Genomic DNA, 19,689 nt, shown 5'->3' with positions numbered 1-19,689 from the left:
GTGCCTGCATCTGGGGTGTGGAAGTGAGTGCCCTCTGTTCCCGGATAAACGAACCTCCAGGCTGAATACACCTCTTTCATCGAGCTCGAGGCATTGACTGCGCCGCGCAGCCTTGTCGGGTTTTCTTACGCCCGTGCCCTTCCTCGCTCGCAGACCTATCCGCTGTTGCCGGACGACTCGGAGGCTCTGCTCCCAAGCGGAACGTTCCTGACGTGTTCGAGCGACGACACCATCCGCATCTGGAACCTGGATCCGCATGCCACCTTCAACACCAGGTTCCAGCGAAATATTTATTGCTCCGTACGTATTGGCTTTTCCGCTCCTTGTTTACGAGCGGGATATCTACTGCTTTGTTGTTGGAAGAAAGCTCTCCGACAAAGCACGCTGTAACTAAACACCTTAATATAGTGCTTGCTATGGTTTATCGCAACATGAGAAGGTGAAGTCAAGCCCCTCTCATGAATCTCGCTGCTCATCTTCATTGGGGATTCCTTCTCTCCACTTGCCTCCTCCAGTGTTTGCTCTGCTGAAGTGGAAAGAGTGTGCGGTTTTGTGGAAATGGTTAGCCCCGCAGTTCTCGCCGATTTCTGTGAGTGCGGCAAGTGTGTTCTGCATCGGCACTTCAGTTTGAAACAAGGGGCTTTACTCGTGAAAAGAATTAGGCATGGCGCGGAATTCCGGCCTCCCAACAATTCCTCTCTGGAAGTGGTGCAAACGGGATATTTCGGTTGTGATTCGAGGTTAGATTGCATCACGATCATGAGTAAATCTGCGTGCTATAAAGTTTTTTGCATTCGTTACTTTTCTTCTTTCTAACCTGGGCATAAGATTTTAGTCGAATTATAAGCCCAAGGGGTGTTTCTCGCACGGCCTCTCTAACATCAGGGCTCTAACATCGGGAGAAACAACGGCTCTTTTGTCTTTGGCCGAATATATTGAATATTCGAGTGACCGAATACTAGGAATTCGGTTCTCAAATCGAATTATTCGGGAACTTTCTATTGAATTCGAATTTGTATATTCGAGTATTTGCACACCCCTAAAATTAAGAGATAACTGGAAGTTGTACAAAAAAAAATTTTTTTTCTTCATCAATAAAAAAAAAAAAAAAGTCAGCAAACAACTAAAACAACAAAAAAAAAAAAACTGTCATGATATTATACAGCAAAACAAAAACGGCAAAGCAAAAATGGCGAAATAAAAAGGGTAAAGATAAACAAGGTACTGAAGTGTGAATGCACAACTGTTTTAAACTCAACTTGCCAAAGACCTTTTATTTGTTTTATTTAGGAGCTAAGGGGTTGAGGCGGAGCATTTATCTCCTCTGCGTCTTTGCGCCTTTCGCTGTCCATGGCTCAAGTCGTTCATCCTCGGCGCATGAAAAACGTTCAGCGACGGCAGTATTTGGGGAAAGTCTCCCTCAAGGGACGTGGCACATGGTTTGATCTGTCTAATATCTCGGGTGATGAAGTTCAACGTGGACTCACAAAGCGCCTATACCTTTAAGGGCATGTTTTGACTGTTTGAAATCGTCAATATTTCTAGATACCCGGATTGGATATAATCGGGCTCGACTGCATTCTAATCTTGTTCCGTATTAGGTTAGTTCGGAATATTTCAGGAATGGGAACTCTGGTTGTTATTCATATCTTTCTGCATAGTATGAGTGTTGTCGTGATGTACGGGTTTAAAACGAGACCTAGTACGTTTACACGAGGGTGTTTACTACACTGTTTAGTCTTTAGACTGCTGGGTAGGGAAGTTCCTCTAGAAACAACAAGCTTAGAATTGCGTTAGAAAATTATTTTTCAGTTCCTTGCCGTTTCCTGCAAGTCAACTGCAGCGACCGCTGAAGCGCTGCATGCTCTACCGCTCACAGACTACACACAGTCACACTGCACACTGGCATTTTCACAATCACTTTAGCCGAGTTTGAGATCTTTTTCTTAAATTGAGCGAAGACACTCTTTCCCAAAATATTTTCACAAAAAATCACTGTGTCGCATGACCGCATGACACAATGATGGTGCGGGACATTTCGATAAGATGTGACACTGGTGACGTCATATGCCAAGACAACTTTGCACAAAGCACTCGAAGATCCGCTCCAAAACCTCGTCGGCTATGGCTGTCGCCATGAAATAACTCGCACAGGGGAGCATTTAATATAATGCGTCGACTTGTTGGATTGTAGAGGTTGATCATTTCAACTCAACTTGCTTTATCCTTCCAACCTCCTAGGAGCTTCTCGGCGTGCTGTACATGGATCCAGACCTGGCATACATTTCGGACGTCGACTTCCAAGGCGAGTTTTCAGCGCAATATCTGTTTATGCAACGTTTTCTGCGAAAAAATCGTAGCGAACGAGCGTCGTAGCAGGCGTCGCAGTGGGCGTCGTGAACGAGTGACATGGTGGGAGCATTGCAGACGTTAAGATTAGAATGTATAGAGATTATATGTAAAGTTCGAACCCCCACGGGGCACGAAGCTTGGTCGGTGTGGTGGCCGTCGATGCCATAGCTGCTGAGCTACCAACGCAGCTGGTATAGACATGTCAACATTTTTATTTGAATGCGAAAGTGCCGGCGACAGTTGGAGGTTTTGGGATGAAATAATATATAAAATCATTAATAAATAAATAAAAATAAAATACAAATAGGGTAATAAAGTAAAAATTAAAAAAAGAAAAAAAGAAAAGAGGAACAAATGAATGAAAAAAATACAGATTGAGAAATCCAGCAAAAACGACAAACTAAGTGTGGTTTGTGTGGGACACATTGTGTGCTCCCCAGGGGCATGGTGGCCCATGCCTCCGCCGATGAGGTATTGAGAAGCTGAGGGAGAGAAGGTGTCTGACATTTTCTTCCAATCGTCTTCAGGTGGGAGCAACGACAAGGTGGACACGACGTACGATGGCAAGAACGGGGTGCGCTGTTTGCGGGTGAGCCCCGACGGGCGGCACCTGGCATCCGGCGACCGCTCCGGCAACATCAGGTGATCCCGTTTCACCCAACTCTAGCTCGGAAGCACCAATGTTGGCGGTCCACTTTGGCAAATGGTCGGCCACCCATGCCACAATACCGAACCTTAGCTTGAGTTTACGGTTTGGGAGGTGCGAGTCTTTTGGGACGGTGGCCCGTACGCAGAGTGCCAGATTACGCATCCCCGGGTGGCGAGTTCGAATCCCCATTGGGGTACCCGCAATCGGAGGGGTACTTGTTGCGAATCAAAATGTCCCGGTCAAAGTAAAATCCTCAGTCCCCCGATGGGGCCTGGTTTAATGCCCCTTCGCTTAGTTCTCAATCTTTTCAAAAGTGCTGGCGGGTGCTTATTTTGACACAGGTGCACGCTTGGTATTTTATGGTGCATTCATGATTGGCACACTTGCTTGTGCAAGAGCTGATTCTCATTTTGACCCACCCTCTCGCAGGATCTACAACGTCGACGGACTCCGTGAGGTGTGCAAGATCGAGGCCCACGACTCGGAAGTGCTCTGCTTGGAATACTCTCGCGAGAACAGCACCGCTCCCATCGGAGGTGACGTCGTCAACAACAACAACGTGAACAACAAGACGGGCGTCAACAACGGCAGCCAGGGCACGGGGCGTCTGCTGGCGTCCGGCAGCCGGGACCGCTTTGTGCACGTGTTCGACGTGGAGCGGGAGTACCAGTTCCAGCAGACGCTGGACGACCACTCGTCGTCCATCACGGCAGTGCGCTTCGTGCAGGGCCCCGGCAGCCAGCTCCAGATGATCTCGTGCGGCGCGGACAAGTCCATCATCTTCCGCAAGGCGCAACTGCAGGTGCGTGCGGAGTCTTTTCGCGAGTTCGTCGATTGGCTCTGTGGCATCTGTGCGTTCGAGGCGAAGTCGAGCAAGATTCGCTTCATTGTTGTTTTAGCCGGCTATCTGGGTAAATGGGAGGGATAAAGGGTGGCGCTTAGCTCTTCACCGCAGGAAAAGAACAGTTATGGGGTGTTTTGTGTAAAAAAAATGGTTTTAGCTGCAAATGATGCCGTCAGATGTACCAAAACATCAAAATGTGGCTGAAGGAATTCTCTTTTCAACAATGTAGATTTCAAACAAGATGCTTATTATAAGCAGAAAATAAAAGGTCGTCACATTTTGCCTAACCAATGTAAATTTTTTAATTTTAATTCAATGTATCTTGCAAGGAATTGGGAGTAAGAAAATTAAAAATATACATTTTGTACCTTACTCTTCTAGAAACAAATCCTGCAAGTTTAAAAAACCCACATGCAACACATTTTACTTTAGAAAAAAAACTTTCAGCCTTTCCACTCTGGTGAAGAAGGAAGACCATCGAAGCTGTACTATGGTGGGAATGAAGTTGGCAAGCCAGAGTGCAAAGGCTGGAAAGGTTGCGCCATCTGTGAGCGACGGCGGCAACAGCCAACCGACTTGCCGGTTGTCTGGTTGCCGCTGTCGCTCATAAAGTAGTCGCTGAACTGTAAATTTCACAGAAGATATTACTGTGCATGTTCAGAACACTTCCCACAGCTCACTACACAAAGATGGCAGTCTGCGGAAGGCAATGTTTGAAATGGTCTATAGGTGACAACCATTTTCCTGTGCCAGTGAGACACGTGCTCAGGAATCGTGACATATCTCACATACTTGTGACTCATATTCTTAGGAATCGCAACAGTTCCTCATGTACGTAGTACTTGTGGCATATATGCCCAGGAATCGCAGCAGAGTTTCTCGTACATTCGTGGCACAAGCGCCACCAAAACAATGTTTCTCGCATGCTTGTGGCACGTGTGTGCAGCAGTTACGAAAGGGAGCGGTTCTCTCCTCAGGGTTCCCAGCTGACGTTCACGCGCAAGCACCACGTGGTGGGCAAGACGACGCTGTACGACATGGAGGTGGACGGTCCCCAGGAGTATGTGCTGGCGGCCTGTCAGGACCGCAACGTGCGTGTCTACTCGGTGGCCTCTGGCAAGAACACCCGCTGCTTCAGGGGGGCCCAAGGAGAGGACGGCACCCTCATCAAGGTAGGTGGAGCTCGATCTTCGACTGGCTCATGGGCTTGCTCGTCATATCTTTAGGTGGCTTCCTTCAGAGCATTCTCGTCGTCTTTTTAGGTGGCTTTCTAGATGGCTCTGTAGGTGGCTTGCATGAAATCTTTCTAGATGTCTTTATAATCTGGCATCTGAATGTAGTCTGTGACCAGCAGCGTTTCGGCACGCTCTTATAGTGCCAACACAAAGATGGAGCATGCTCTTTTTCTGTGTCAGCTACGTCGGGCTGCCAGACTAGGATGCATTGTGCACCCACTCTCCATTCGGGCACCAATGCGGCTCAGGCAAACTTGACAAAATTGACATGTCGGCGCACGACAGTTCGTGGTGTCCAACAAGTTCGACCACAGAGGGCTCGAATTTCCGACCGACACGGCGCGGCCAACATGGCTTGTCTGACGTCCACCACCGCATGCCAACGTGCCGAAGTTGTCGGACTATAAACACGCCTTTGCCCTCGCATCCGGCACGACGAGCGAAGCGCTGCCGCCGGAATGCGGCGCAAATATCGGACATTTTGGGCGTGCGGCGTCCCCTCCCCCCAGGTGGTCCTGGACTCGACGGGCACCTACCTGGCGACCAGCTGTACGGACAAGAGCCTGTACGTGTACGAGTACGGGTCGGGGGAGTGCGTGGCCTCCATGTTCGGCCACTCGGAGCTCGTCACGGGCCTCAAGTTCACCGAGGACGGCAGGCACCTCATCTCCGTGTCGGGAGACGGGTGCGTGCACACGGCGCTCCTCCTTACTTTTATTTATATGTTCACCGATAGGAAACTCGGGGCGCGACTCAGTACGGTGATGGCTGTTACGAGGGCTTCCCAGCGTCGGCATTGAGCCACGCAGAAAACTCGGTCTCGCGTGCACTGCCCCATCAGTCAAAGCGCTCACTTGGCTTTCTTCGGGCGGTTTTGTCTGCTGCGGCTGACGGGGGACACTGCTACGTATTCCGTACTGATGAACCCGGTTTGTGCGTGCAGTCGGATGTGAAGCAACCCACCGCTCGCAGCGGTGCCCGTCTCGGTTTAGTCTTTAAGAGGGACGCTGTCTCATGTTTTCACTGCGTTACCTTTTTCCATACTCGAGTAGCCACTTGGGTGCGTTGTGTGTGATGCAGTAAATAAAGAGTAGATATGCATAAACATGGATGCTATGTGCGCTATAACAGCTATCGCTGTCCCTTCTTTCCACACTGCAGCAAAGAAGGGATGTTTTACAGCAATAGCTCTTATGGGCTCCTCCCATTGCTGGAAATGACATCCGTCGTTGATGTTGTAGATGGCGTAGTACGGCGTCCTCCTTGTATGTTGCCAAAGCCTAAAAAAAGATTGTCCGCGGCGCGCGTGAATTGAGCCTGGGTCCGCTGTGTGCGAAACGGAGGCATTGCCACTGAGCTACGCCACAGTGTTAACAACTTGCTTTATACTTAAAGTATTTGTAGTATCCGATAGCTACTGCCCGTGCTCTATGAAAAAAAAATATGGCCTCTAACAAAATGTCGTTTTAGCACTCTCAGTGCCCATTGCTCGTGTTGGGAGCCACGCGTTCACGTGCTCCTGAACAAGATGAAACAAGAGCACTTGGAACAAAATGAAACAAAACAAAAGCGTTGGAACAAAATGGATATCTACAGGGTGATTCAAGGAGACGCCAGGCTTTTTAAATCGACCGCAAAATTCGGTTTCTTAACCTATCGCGCTACGACTTTGTGCAGCATTGCCCACAAATGGTGCATTTTTTTTTTGTAAAATTTGCAAAGAGCGAACTTACCTGAGGAAAAAGTAAAGAAAGAAAAAGGCTTAGCTCCTATGGAAACGCAGCAAAGCCACCAGTTTTCAAACAACACGGCGCCGTTTCGCACGGGAGACTAGAGATGGCGCAAGTGGTCGCAACGCCAACTGCCGCCAACGAACGAGCATACAACGCCAAGAGCCGATGTCTTTAGCAGACAAGGAACTGCAGTTCCTTGTTGATACCGTGCCTGTTTTTGTTTCTGCGACTGTCGCCGCCTGCGGAACGCAGGCCGCTTTTGAGTCGAAAAGATTGTCTGCTAAAGACACCGGCTCTCGACGCCGTATGCTCGTTCGTTGGCGGCGTTCGTTGCGCCATCTCTGTCTCCCGTGCGAAACGGCGCCATGTTGTTTGAAGACCGGTGGCATCGCTGCGTTTCCATAGGAGCTAGGCCTTTTTCTTTCTTTACTTTTTCCTCAGGTAAGTTCGCTCTTTGCAAATTTTACAAAAAAAATGCACCATCTGTGGGCAACGCTGCTCAAAGTAGTAGCGCGATAAATTAAGAAACCGAATTTTGCGGTCGATTTAAAGAGCCTGGTGTCTCCTTGAATTGCCCTGTATTTTGTTTTGAATGCTTTTGGTCATGCACTTTACATTGGATGAATGCGACGCCGATGCCCAACAACTTCGCCGATACTTGTTGTAGCTGTCGCTGCGACTACCGTTAATTAACGCAGGACTGCTCACTTGTTTTTTTTAACGCATTTTGATTAATGGCAGGATTGTGGGAATATTAGAATTTTTGGATGGTCGTTTCAAGTAATACGCTATTCAGTATTTTTTTCAAGATTGCAATATTCATGTTTTTCTAACTGTTGTTCGCGACAGGTCAGCCTTGTTGAGCGACCAGGAACCATTAAGTCGGTCAGTTTTATAGAGAGACTTGGAGCACATGAAAAGCAGGGTGGAGCGCTGAAGTTGGCACTCATGCAGCAGAAGCAAGGCTACCGGCGCGTTAACGGGCCTGTGCAATTTCCGTCTTTTCATCCACGTTTTCTCACTGCCAGCCTTCTGCCTGTTGCGCAAACGGTAACTTAAGCACACTAGTGCGCTTCTCGCAAGCTGTCTTTTAAAAAAGTGGCAGATTTAGTGGGGATTGATGGCACTCGGCAAAGTTTCTGTTTATTTTCACTAATTAAAAAAATTAAAGACGTTTACAAATCTTTGTAATGTGAAACTAGAGCGCAGCTCTTGAGGAGGAGGGGAGGGTACAGAGGGGAGGGTGTGCCCCTTCTACCCTGCATACCCTCCTCTCCCCCTCCTCCTTCTCTTCTCCCCCTTCCCTCCTCCCCCTTTCCTCCTTCTCCCCTCCCACCGCTGAATTTGTTCATTAGTGACGTGACACTAAGTCGTGGCGTCAATTTTACCGCTAAATTTTGTTATTTACCTTTTAGAGCGCAACTTTTAAGCGCCCATTTCCAAGTTGAACGGCGTCGCTGTCAGCGTAATTGTGCATGTTGCATTATGGGACATTTCCCCGCTAAAGTTAGCGAGAACATTTTTCTGCTAAATTTGGCGTGGAAACATCCCATAATGCAACATGTGCAATTGCACCGACTGTGGCGCCGCTCAACCTGGAAATGGGCGCCTAAAAGTTGCGGTCTCAAAGGTAATTAGCAAATTTTAGTTAATAATCGACTTATTGTGATGATTAGCTTCCTTTACTACATCCCCCTGACTGGATAACTTATCTGTACAGACCACATTAGTGTAATGTTCAGATTTTTTAAAACAAATCTGTAACGCATAAAAGAAAAAAAAATTAAGCAGTCCTGTGTTTATCTGCACTGCAGTCTCGGTGATAGCTGCAACACTTAGCGGCGAAATCGTGGGGCATTGGCGTTGCGTTAAATCACCATGAGGTGCATGAACAAAAGCGTTCGAAACAAAATAGACGTCTGACCATTTTGTTCAAATGCTTTTGTTTCGTTTTTGTTCCAAAGTGCGCGAAAGCGCGTCTCTTGGCATGAGCTCTTGGCATTGACGATGCTACGACGGAAATTTGTTATCGGCTATTTCTTGGTATTGTTTTAGACAGCTCGTCCAGTGGGCATCGCGCACTACGAAAACTTGAAGTATAAAGCTGGTCGCTAATGCCGTCGCATAGATCTGTGGCAATGCAGCCACTTCGCACGCAGCGGACCCGGGTTCAATTCTGGCAGGTGGCGGGCAATCTTTTTCGAGGATTTGGCAACATTGACGACCGAGACCCTATGCCCTACTACGCCAACTACAACATCAAGGACGGACGTCGTTTCCAGTAGTGGGAAGAGCCAATAAGAGCTGTCGTTGTAAAACACACTCTATAGCAAACAGAATCTAACCCTAATGAATGCTCTTGTTTGCAATACGTGGGATCCGTTGTCAAGCCTGGGGCGTCTGTTGTTTCTGACAGGTGCATCTTCATGTGGCGGCTGCCCGAGAACGTGACACAAGCCATAGTGAGCCGGCGGACCGGGGTGCCTCTTCCGACGAGCTGGCAAGAAGCGAGGTACGAGTTTGCCTTATGAGTTTGCCTTCTCTAAATTTCTTGCTTTCCCATTCTTTCTTTGGAGTTGCCTTTTGAAGGGGAGCGCCGGCAGTATTTCGAAATACCCAAACTAAGTGCATTTCTGGAATACCAGAGCTTCACTCTGCTCGGTATGCTATTTATTACCTCTAAATTCAAACTGTTTAATGAGAAGACGAAAAATGAAAGTTACGCAAAAACAGACAGTTAAATTTTCTCGCGCTCTCCGGTGGGGGTAACGTCGCACCAGCAGGCTACTAAAATGCACATTATCTTGTTTTTTTTTGTTTCGTTTTGACGATGTGAACTTCTCCAGCATTCGTTTCGCACCTTCAAACTTCTTCTAACCCGTTGAGAGCAAGCCACACTGCCACCGTATTACAATGTTTGATGGCGCATTTTCAGTGTGGCCAGCAGAGCCTATTGGTCTCTCGAACCAATTTGAAACTTCAATAACCTCTCGAAAAAAAATTATTGCGACTTGCAACTTGGGTTACCATTTCAGGTTTGTCTATTAATCGGCGACAATCACATTTTTGCCAGACCCCAAATTAAGTCTCACTGCACTGGCCAAGTTCACGGCAGACAATAGACCCTTTTAAAGATTCGGTGTCCTCTGGGGGTTCGGATGGCAGTTCAACTTTTTTTGTACTGAGGGCGGCCATAAAAATGTACTTCGTCGTGCACTGTCATTTTTGCGCGTAAACAGCAGACTGGGAATGGGTTCCTCCCCTTATAGTTCTTTCTAGATTTGTTTCGGTTTGAATGGTGCAAACGAAAGAACTGGTCAGTACGAATCACTGACCCTCAAACTTCATAAAATTCCCATCTTGAGAGGATTCGGAGTGGTCTTTGTGCCAGGAGGTTGACTGAGCTCAAGTTGGAAATAAATGCCGACACGGCGCATGTACCCAATTTGTGCGTCGCATTGTACCAACATCACCAACATACAGGCCTTTCGGAAGCATCTTCAACTTTCTTCTTCGTCGGCTTGCCGGAAGGGTGCCATCATAGTACGGCACAGATGCTAAACACTCGGATGATGACAGTGGTCAAAGTGGCTAGACCGAATTTTGGGATGGGCCTATTGGCCAACTTTTCTTTGTTCAAACCTCCATATGACAGATTTGAGTTTGACCCGGTCCCTTGCGTTGTCCGCAGGAAGAGTGCCATCGCCGTGACCAAGCCCCTTCCGGCCGCAGACAAGGAGGAAGTAGAGTCCGCCCTTCCACCCCCTCTGGCATCGCGGGTGGATGCCAAGGAAGATCATGGGGAGCGGTCACCCGAATACAAGTTCAGCATGGGCCCACTGCCCATGTGGGCCAAGAGACAGGTACCTTTTTCTCACTATGTTCTCCCTCAAGAAGGAGTTTTTTGTTCAGTGGTCGAAGTTGAACAGTTTCGCATGGCTCCTGGAGAGCCATGCTGCGCATGCGCGAGGAGCAGTGACGGAATGGGCAGGACTGGTATGGCGCATAGGTCAGTCCTCGATGCACGCGCCGCACGCATGCACCCGCTCGAGATCATGGCTCGCGCTGTCCGGTTGTTCTGGGCGGCAGCTTGGTTGCTTGATACATGACAACACGGCACACAGCTGGCCAAACCAGGGACGGGCGTCTGGCACGCCTCAGTGGAGGACTGAGGATTAATTTGGACCACCTAGGGATCTTTTGATGTGCAACCGAAAGCTCGGTTACACGGCGCCTTCTCTGCAATAAGAAGAGCGGAGAAGCTTAACTCATCGGATCCTGAAGTAGTCACATAATGCGTATACCGTGTGTGTGTCATTGAAGCAGCAGTAAGCATGAGAATCAAGCTAATCCTAGACAACCAGGAAAGCTGAGAATAACCAGCTGAACATAAGCTTACGCTATGTATATCTTGGCATAGCCGAGCTAAGCAATTTGTTTGTTGTGGTGAGGTTTCACAGTGTATCCCGTGCATGTTTTACTTACATTGTGGCCAGTTGCATTTAGCGAGAAAAATTCCCCGCTAAATTTGGCAGGGAATGGCAGTGCCATTACATTTTGACATCACAGTCCAACTTGACTATGTCCCAAGGCGTCGCAACATTGCTGACAGATTTAATTGTGAGCGAGCACCGGCTGGCGCTGTTTCGGCTAGCCGTGCGCCTAGAGGTAGATGTGGGTCCGAAAAATGGCGTCTGCATTCCGCTGCCACCCTTTTTATCTTTTGGTTTTTCTCCTCATCGGCCCATTTCCTTCGTTCCTTCTCTCGCTCAAATGTCGCAAGCACGTTAAATAGTCCAGGCTGTGACTGCGTGGGCCCGATGCCTTCACGTGACCTCGCAATGATGTCGACCCGCACGTTATCTGCCCAGCTCATTTGCAACACATTCCGCAAGTCTCCAAGTCAATGAGATAGAATCAAGACATTCTTAAATTTTCGTCTTTCATCCCGCATGACTCATCTTTTCGACACAGCTAGCAGACAAGCTCCGAGGAAACCTTCCTTCACAGTGCACATATTGCAAAGAAGCGGTGCGACTCCGAGTGACTTATTCGTTTCTCTTGCCACGACAGATGATGGAGATGAACAACAACGGCCCCCCCAACAGCTCGGCGGCCAATCAGAACGGCCAGCCGCCCGTGCCGCAGCCCAGAGGCCGTTGGGCGCAGCGCATTGATGCGGCGAGGTCCATCTTCGAAGGTGGCGACCGCACATCGTCCTTTACGGCATCCGTCAACGGCAAGGGCGACTCCCCCACCAAACGGGTCCGTTCTTGTCTTGGCTGTTTCTGCGGCTAGCTCGCGGCTAACTGGAGGCTTTAGGGCAATAAGGCCCGAGGGTTGTGAGGTCCGCGTGTCGACTCTACTAGAGGTCACGTTTAGCTGGTCGGTGTGATCTGCCGATAGGTCTAAGAAATGTAAAGGCCAGGAAAGCGATCATTTCTTTAAGAGGACACTGAACACCCAGCTAACCTTTTTTGTTATTGGTTAGGAGCAATTGGGACATTTTGGCACGTCGGTTCGAAGTAAAAGCATGTTTTGGAATGGCTCCTAGACATTGAGCTAACAAGAAGTATTTTTCTCAAGTTCCTGGGTTGCAGATGGACGTCAGAAGGCGAACTTTCTCTGGGGAAAGAAATGTTAGCGCAATATTTTTGTCGTAATACTCATTGTGAGTGGGAAGCGATTGCTATACGTGCTTCCATTTCGGTGTGTCGTCCCGCATTAGAGGCACGAAATAGAAACAGATTGCAATGTTCAAAATGGGCCTCACAACCTCAACATCGCCCAAAACTTTTTTTTATTATTTTGTTTAAAAAAGTAATTTTTATTGTTCTAACGTTATACATAAATTTTTTTTTTTTATAGCAACTTCAGCATGTTTAAGAGTGCTTTTTGGTCGTAAACAAAATTGTATAATGCGAAGGTCAGTGAAGAGATATCAAAATGAAGTGCATTATGAACCAGTGAAGCGCAGGTTTCTGGTTCTTTTCTGACGCTCTGGCCTATTTGCATTCTCTGATTGAATAATTGATGTTGTCAATTTGACCGATCATATCTTTTTTTCTCAGAGTTGAGTGGCATGTTATGTTGCCAAAGTACTCGGTGCGTGAACGTCAGCGTGGTCATGTGTAGGTGCTAGATTCGTTTTGGCTGCTGTGCACCAAATGAAATGCCTTCGCATATCATTTGGTGCTTTGTTTTGTCTCTGAACTCACTTCTGTGCAGGCAACTTCACCTCATTGCAATTTGCAGATCTTTTTATAGTTTTCTCCCGAATATGCGACGAGATTTCAGGCGTTGTTTTCTTGTTTACTTATGCAACTAATGTAAATAAATAAGAAATGTGGATAAACACAAATTATATAAATAACTTTTTTACAGGTTAGTGTGATTTCTCAGTCTGCCTGTGGTAACTCTCAAGGTTTTACTATTTAAAAAAAAAAGTACTGCATAAAAACATTGATTGAAATCAGTTACATTAATACCAGTTTCTACTGTTCATTTTTTCAGAGTGTTTTTTGTGGTTCATAATCTCTTGGTATTCTAAAGCTACCAGCATGTTTGTAAAGCAGTATCATTTATTCTAAGTATTGTGCGGTCGCAAAAAGAGGGAAACAAAAATAGAATACATAGCTGGAGCTGCAGCTTATTAATAAAGCTTTAGAATACAGTTCAGCAGAAAGTAGTACCACGTTTACTGAAATCTGTTTATAAAGACGTCCAAACCTATGTAAGGCATCGATCACTGGAACTTTCTTATCTATTAAATTGAGCTCTTTGATATAAAGTGAGTTGAGTAGCCATACTTTGTAAAGAGATGGACTGTGAATGATGCAAATTTGAGTTATCAAAAAATCTGCAATTTTGCAATTGTTTTTGCAATTTCTCTATGCCTCTCTTAAACTTTCTCAAATGTTATTCCCCACTTGCGACGTCTCTTGGACACAGAAATTACCTATCTCTGCTAGATAGCTACTACCACTTCAACTACCAAAGATCTTGGTTTTTTGGATGGTATTTTAAAGAGTAGCATCTCCGTGACCAAAGAGCTTGCGCTAGAGGTGAGCGAATATTAAATCTTTGATTACAAATTAAATGTGAATATTAAAATTTGACCGCAAATCGAATTTTGATGTTTTTGAATATGAATCCATTTTACATTTATTGTTAATTGCAGGCATAGATACTTCAAGAAATCACACCTGGAAACTTGTTTAGAAAGCATACCTATGAAAAGGAACAGTTTTATTTCGAGAGAAACATTTCACATAGTCTGTGCGCCTGTATTAGAGGCCGACGAGCAGCCAGAACAAAGGCAACCCTGACTCAATTCCTCCTTGCCTTTCGAGAAGGAGGGTGACCCTTCTGTGTTCTGCGGGAAGTAGCTCAGAGACCCGTTTCTGCGGGGAAAGGAAGAGAGAAGAGTGCGAGAGGGCATGGAGAGAAGGAAACTGGCAACAGGTGTTCTGCCCGTCAGAAAGCAATTTTGTAGTTCTCCCTTTAAGATAAAAGCTCCTGATGAGTTGGGTAAGACATAAAGTAGCATGGCAAGTAAGGCGGTGACTGCCTTATTTATTTTAAATTGTCTAAACCTTTATCTGATATGTACACCCAAGATTTTTATATTCTCATTTTTAAAATGCGACTGCTTGATTGAAACTGGCTTTACATATGCCACGGGTTGTCCTGTTGCCTCCGAGATCGGCCCGCTTGATATTTTTAATGACATTATTATTTATAATATTAGAATATTAATAAACCTTGAATAGTTTGAATAGTATTAGTGTAACCAACACTATTCGTGAATTATGCCGAGTTTCGAATATTCGCACACCTCTAGTTTGCATCTTGCTCACGCTCTCCAACAAGCATATTACATTGCAGACTGTGGTAGGCCATAATGATGTAATGCAGTTCTCCATCTTGTGCTAGCCTAACACCCTCACCCTCTCTTGCTTGCACCAGGAGGCGGGTAACGCAGACGACGACTTTGAGGTGTGTCCCAAAAGCTTGCAGGAGATTGAACAGCCCTCTCTGTCTCTGCACAAGCTGGTAATTTCCCGCCTGCATTTTCCTCCTCTCTGCCTCACTTCCCTCGTTGTGCCGACGACTTCACTTAAGCCTCTTATAACCAGAGCAGCTTAAAGCAGGTTCACATGTTTATGTTTGAGTGTGAGGGACGACATTGGAACCGCTGCAACCACTTACAACAAAAGAAAACGCTGGCGTCATTTATTGGGGTAGCCTTGCAACACGTGTATTCTGCATACACAGTGTTTTTTTTTTAGGCTTTGCAGATTTCTTTTAAGGGGACACACCCCCTACGGGGGTCAACTTTTGAACTTTTGTATTAAAACCAATGAAATTTACAGGGTAGGCTGGCGGTCATGCTAGAGGGTGTATAGCAAAATTTCAGGTCTGTCGGTTAAATGAGAAAGAAATTAGAGTAGCTTCTATCAGCAACACGCCTACATTGTTTAGTTAATCTATCGTCAGAAAACTATCACAATATTCAAGATTTTTATTTGCTAGATATGTAGCAGAATGCCTAGAGGGTGCGGCTATGGAACGTTTTTTCTGAAAAGTAATTTACTTCTATAAATTTTCTCTTCTGCAAACTTGGACAACTTTTTGGTCTTCTGTGTCTTCGACAAAATGTCAACATTTTTTATACAAGACACCCGTAAAGTGACAAAAAAGCTCCATAGCCGCATTCCTTATTAAATTTCAGTCAGGAAAAAGGAAGAATGAGCCTTCCCTGTTTAGCCATTATCAAACGATAGATTGACTAAATTGGATTTTATACCAAAAAGTGGAACGGAGAAAAATGCGTTCAAAGTGCTCCAAACCCTACCTCTTCTTTAGCTTTGGTGGGCAGAGAATAATTTATAAAAATTGAACTATGCAGTGAAAATTAATTAAACTTCTTGGGAATACTCTCTAGATGTTGGTGGATATAAATATGGTATTTTTCAAAATCAACTTTTTTCGCAGAAATTTTTTTTTCTGGGCAGTGTCTCCCCTTAAAAAAAGCTGTGAAAGTAACACTGTTGGTTTGCAGTATGTGTCATGTGCTGTCACTGTTACCTGCGCATCGTCGAGAAGTTGGTGGGGTGGGGGTAGCATTTTTTTCATGTACAGATTCACTCTTTTTGTTCTGCACGTTTCCTGCCATAGTCTCTAATTTTGCAACTCTGTTCTTCTACACTTCTAACGCTTCCCAGGTTGTGCAGTGTATAACATAGGTTGACACTGCACTGAGCTGACACTAGGCAGAGCCGGTACTTTTGCGGATAATGGCTTCTTTGTGTGTGAGTCCGTGTAAGATGGAACATAATGCTGAGCCCGGCAGCAGGAAACCAGATATTGTTTCGCCTTCCGTGCTTTGTTTGCCATGCACCAAGCTGCTACTTGAATCGTTTGCTACACTTCATGCGAAGCACAAATGTCCAGGTAATGAGTCACCAAAACTGAGTCAAGCAGTACTGCGTGAATGGGTTGAAAAACTTGTGCTCTGCATTTAAAAATTTGCAGCCTTTATCAAAACATTGGCAGCTGTATCTACATCTGTCAATCGAACGGTTCTGTGTAGAAGTACAATGTACATGAAATTGCTGGAGCTATTGGCGCTCTGATTAATCGTGCGACATTGTGGGACCTCACAACACATGATGTAGTCTGTGGACGTCATGACGTCGAATAATGGTGTCAGTTGATTTCATGCTGCATCAGGCGGCATTGTTGCATGATCTGACATCGTGCAAAGTGCACAATGTCAGATCCCTCAACACCCAGACTCGACACCCAGTGTTGCTAGATGCAATAATGTTGACACCATGGCGTCGCAGGTCACCACGACTTCGCATTGCGAGTCGCGACACAATGACGTCGGGTCGTGCTACATGTTATCCGAGTTAGCTTCCGTGAGAGTGCAATTCTTGCATTTAAAAATTTGCAGCTTTTTGCTACAGTGCACGACGAAGTGACGATAGCTGAGTGAGTGCAGGCGCCTGTCCTGTATACTTCTTGTCCTTGTCTTTCTGTTGCGCTATTTTATACGTTTTACTAAGATGAACCAACTAGCCCAACAACGTACCTTACTAAAGTTTCTCCGTTCAGGATGCAAAGTCAAGTTCAATGCGGAGGGGTTCTGCATGAATCTCCAATGAAGACTCTTCAGTTTTTCTGCATTCGTCAGCGTGCTGCCAGCTAGAACCATTTGGCTGAGTTTAAATAGTGTCTCTCTGACTGGTCAAATATACTCTTATTCAGCAGTTCACCTAATAGCTAGTCAACTAAGCTCATATTTCAACCCTAAGAATATACTAATATCGCTTTAGTGGGACATAGTACGTAATATAAAGCACAACCCGCATATTCGTCAAATGACTTCTCGATTGCTACTAAAACCTGAATTGACGTACGAGTATCAGCTGCTTAGTGGGGCGCCAGCGGGTTAACATGCTCCATGGCTTAAGACGCGCTTGCTTAAGTTTCTTAATTTTCCTGTAGCCTGTGTTGTTGACCGAGCAGGCATCTGGAGCTGTTTCTTATTAAACGCGGATACGCACAAAAGTTAGATTTTGCGGACAGATAAGTCGCATGGTCGAGGCATTCGAGTTACCTGAAGATTACTCTCTGTGGAACAATTCTGTAGTCGTTGCCGCTTTCCTTAGCTGATTAAAACTGATTAAAGTCTACTAAAGACTCTCCGAAGCCCATAGTTTCGGTTTTGAACGAAATCTCCGAAACAAAAGTTTGACATGAAAAGAACCAAAAGCACTGGGAAAACAAAACCCTGCTCTGCAAGTTTGTGTGCACCGGCTACACTTAACCGTCGCAGTTCAAATACCTATAAAATAGGGCATTGAACAGAAGAAAATGTGTTAAATTGAAAGCGCCACCCGTTCAGGCGGCCCGGCCGAGCCGATGCGACCTGTTCCCAGCCGCCACGTTTGTTTGGTGGTGGCGCCTCCTATACACCCCGTGCGACGCGACTGGCGCGCCGCCGCGCGGCCGGTACCGAAGGTAGGCAGTGAGCACTGCAGAGAAAACGAAACCGAAACCACGCCGGGCGTACGTTGGTACGCGTTATCCGAGTGGTGCTGTTGCGCTGGGTTCACAGCATGAAGTGCTGCCTGTGCTGCGTCATTAAGTGCTTCAATAGTTATGCGTCGTATCTCGTGGAGACAAAGTTTCACAGTTTTTCACCTCGCCGATGTCTTGTGCGACAGCGACAACGATGGAGCCGTGCCGTACGACGCGAGAAATTTGGTGTCCCGATCATGTCTGCCACTGTGTTGGCACGGCTGACATATTCTACACTGCCGCTTTGCGCTCTGTGTTTGTTTTCGTACCAGTAACGCCTACATGTGTCGGCGCCGATGGGACGAACTGAAATGCCGTCCCACACTCCCGGGTATGCAGTGCCTATTTCGTTGGAGGAATGCCCTCCAAAGAAGTTTTGTCCCCATCGTACGTGTCGATGATATTTCCGGACAAATATGGCACGCAATGTGTACTTCATGAAGAAAGATTTGAACGGTAAAAAAAGTGACAAATATAAATCTAAAGAAAACAACCATGAAACTCGGAATCACTGGAGAATCGGCGTTTGAGTATGGAAGTTTATGTGGTGTGCTTTCTTTCTTGATCAGCCCCCTTTTGAATTTGGAAACACTGACACCCCAAGTTCCGTAGACAACAATTTTTGTTTCTCGGCTTTAGAGCCACCTAACGCAAAGTGGTTCGAACTGGAAGTACCGTCCACTGGTCCCTTCCTACCTGTAAAGTGTGCACCTCCCACGATGAGTGGTATTTGCTGACAGCCTTTGACGGTCAAAGCCAGTTCCCATTTAATTACGCCGCCCAAACTAAATTTCCACCTGGTTTCACTATGCCAACTATTTTTGTTATAATAAGTGTTGTGCCAAGTGACGGTCATGTCAAAGTACCTGTGGGCCGAAAATCAGCAGCTCGCACAACAGGTTATTACACAACAGCTGAGCGCAAAAGCCCTTGGCGGCCAAACCGTGTTCTGGCCGACAACTTTGTCTTCACGGCTTTGGAGCCACCTTTCATAAAGTTGTTTCAATTGGAAGTACAGTCCACTAGTCCCTTCCTACCTCTAAAGTCTTCACCTCCCCCGACCAGTGGTACGTATTCTCTTGACAGCCTTTTCATGGTCAAAACCGGATCCCATTGAGTTACGCCGCCCAAACCAAATTTTCACCTAATTTCCCTATTCCACCTTTTTTTTTTTATAATAAGTGCTGTGTCATGTTACTGTCAAGTCCAAGCACCTGTGTGCCCAAATCTGCACTTTGCACAACTCGCTATAACACAACATTTTGGGTCCAAGATTGGATATACCGTACAGCTTTATTTATTTATTCGTTAGAAACAACTTTCACACCTGCTGTCTTGATGAAACTTGGTGCACTTCGTGCAGAAACTTAGTGGACATCTCACTCGCCTCCAATATCATCGTTCCAGCAGTCCTACGTTTACAGCGACGAGCGAAATAAATTTCCCACTCAAAGCAATTATGGTGGCGGCCGTCTTGCTCTTGGGAAAATTGCTCAGACTCCTTTTTTGGCCGCAACTAGAGAAATTCCCCCGAATAACGACTAAAACTCAATATATAAGAAGAGGAGAGCAGCTAAATGCCCTTCTTAGGTCTGCCCCAGCATTCATGCAACGCCACCCTCAACGTATCGGCTCAAAAAGCAAAAGTTTCGTCCGAGCGCGCTTCCGCCGCCACAGCTTGGCATGCGAAAAGGCGCCGCAGGCTGCTGAACGCGACTCACGGTCGAACGCCAGCTCCTCCGCTAGCGGCGCTGCGCGCATTTTTCAAAGCGCCCCCTATAGTTC

The 19,689-nt window shown here is 46.4% G+C and overlaps 1 protein-coding gene across 2 annotated transcripts in view; it reads left to right on the top strand.

Moving 5' to 3' along the window:
* The first annotated feature begins 3,433 nt into the window (after positions 1-3,433).
* The window catches only part of LOC8033297 (mitogen-activated protein kinase-binding protein 1), a 39,394-nt gene continuing 23,138 nt past the window's right edge, over positions 3,434-19,689 (top strand). Inside the window, exons 1-7 of one of the 2 annotated variants that reach the window (XM_040505045.2) lie at positions 3,434-3,803; positions 4,823-5,017; positions 5,590-5,765; positions 9,230-9,325; positions 10,505-10,676; positions 11,887-12,078; positions 14,782-14,868. In XM_040505045.2, the coding sequence (XP_040360979.2) occupies positions 3,750-3,803; positions 4,823-5,017; positions 5,590-5,765; positions 9,230-9,325; positions 10,505-10,676; positions 11,887-12,078; positions 14,782-14,868 (972 nt within the window). In that variant the 5' untranslated portion in view covers positions 3,434-3,749. The remainder of the gene's footprint in view (positions 3,804-4,822; positions 5,018-5,589; positions 5,766-9,229; positions 9,326-10,504; positions 10,677-11,886; positions 12,079-14,781; positions 14,869-19,689) is intronic. The other variant, XM_040505046.2, reaches the window with a different exon arrangement.

This window comes from Ixodes scapularis, unplaced genomic scaffold (genome assembly GCF_016920785.2).
Source record: "Ixodes scapularis isolate PalLabHiFi unplaced genomic scaffold, ASM1692078v2 PGA_scaffold10__122_contigs__length_95168666, whole genome shotgun sequence".
NCBI lineage: Eukaryota > Metazoa > Arthropoda > Arachnida > Ixodida > Ixodidae > Ixodes > Ixodes scapularis.
This window is presented reverse-complemented; position numbering and strand designations above follow the sequence as displayed.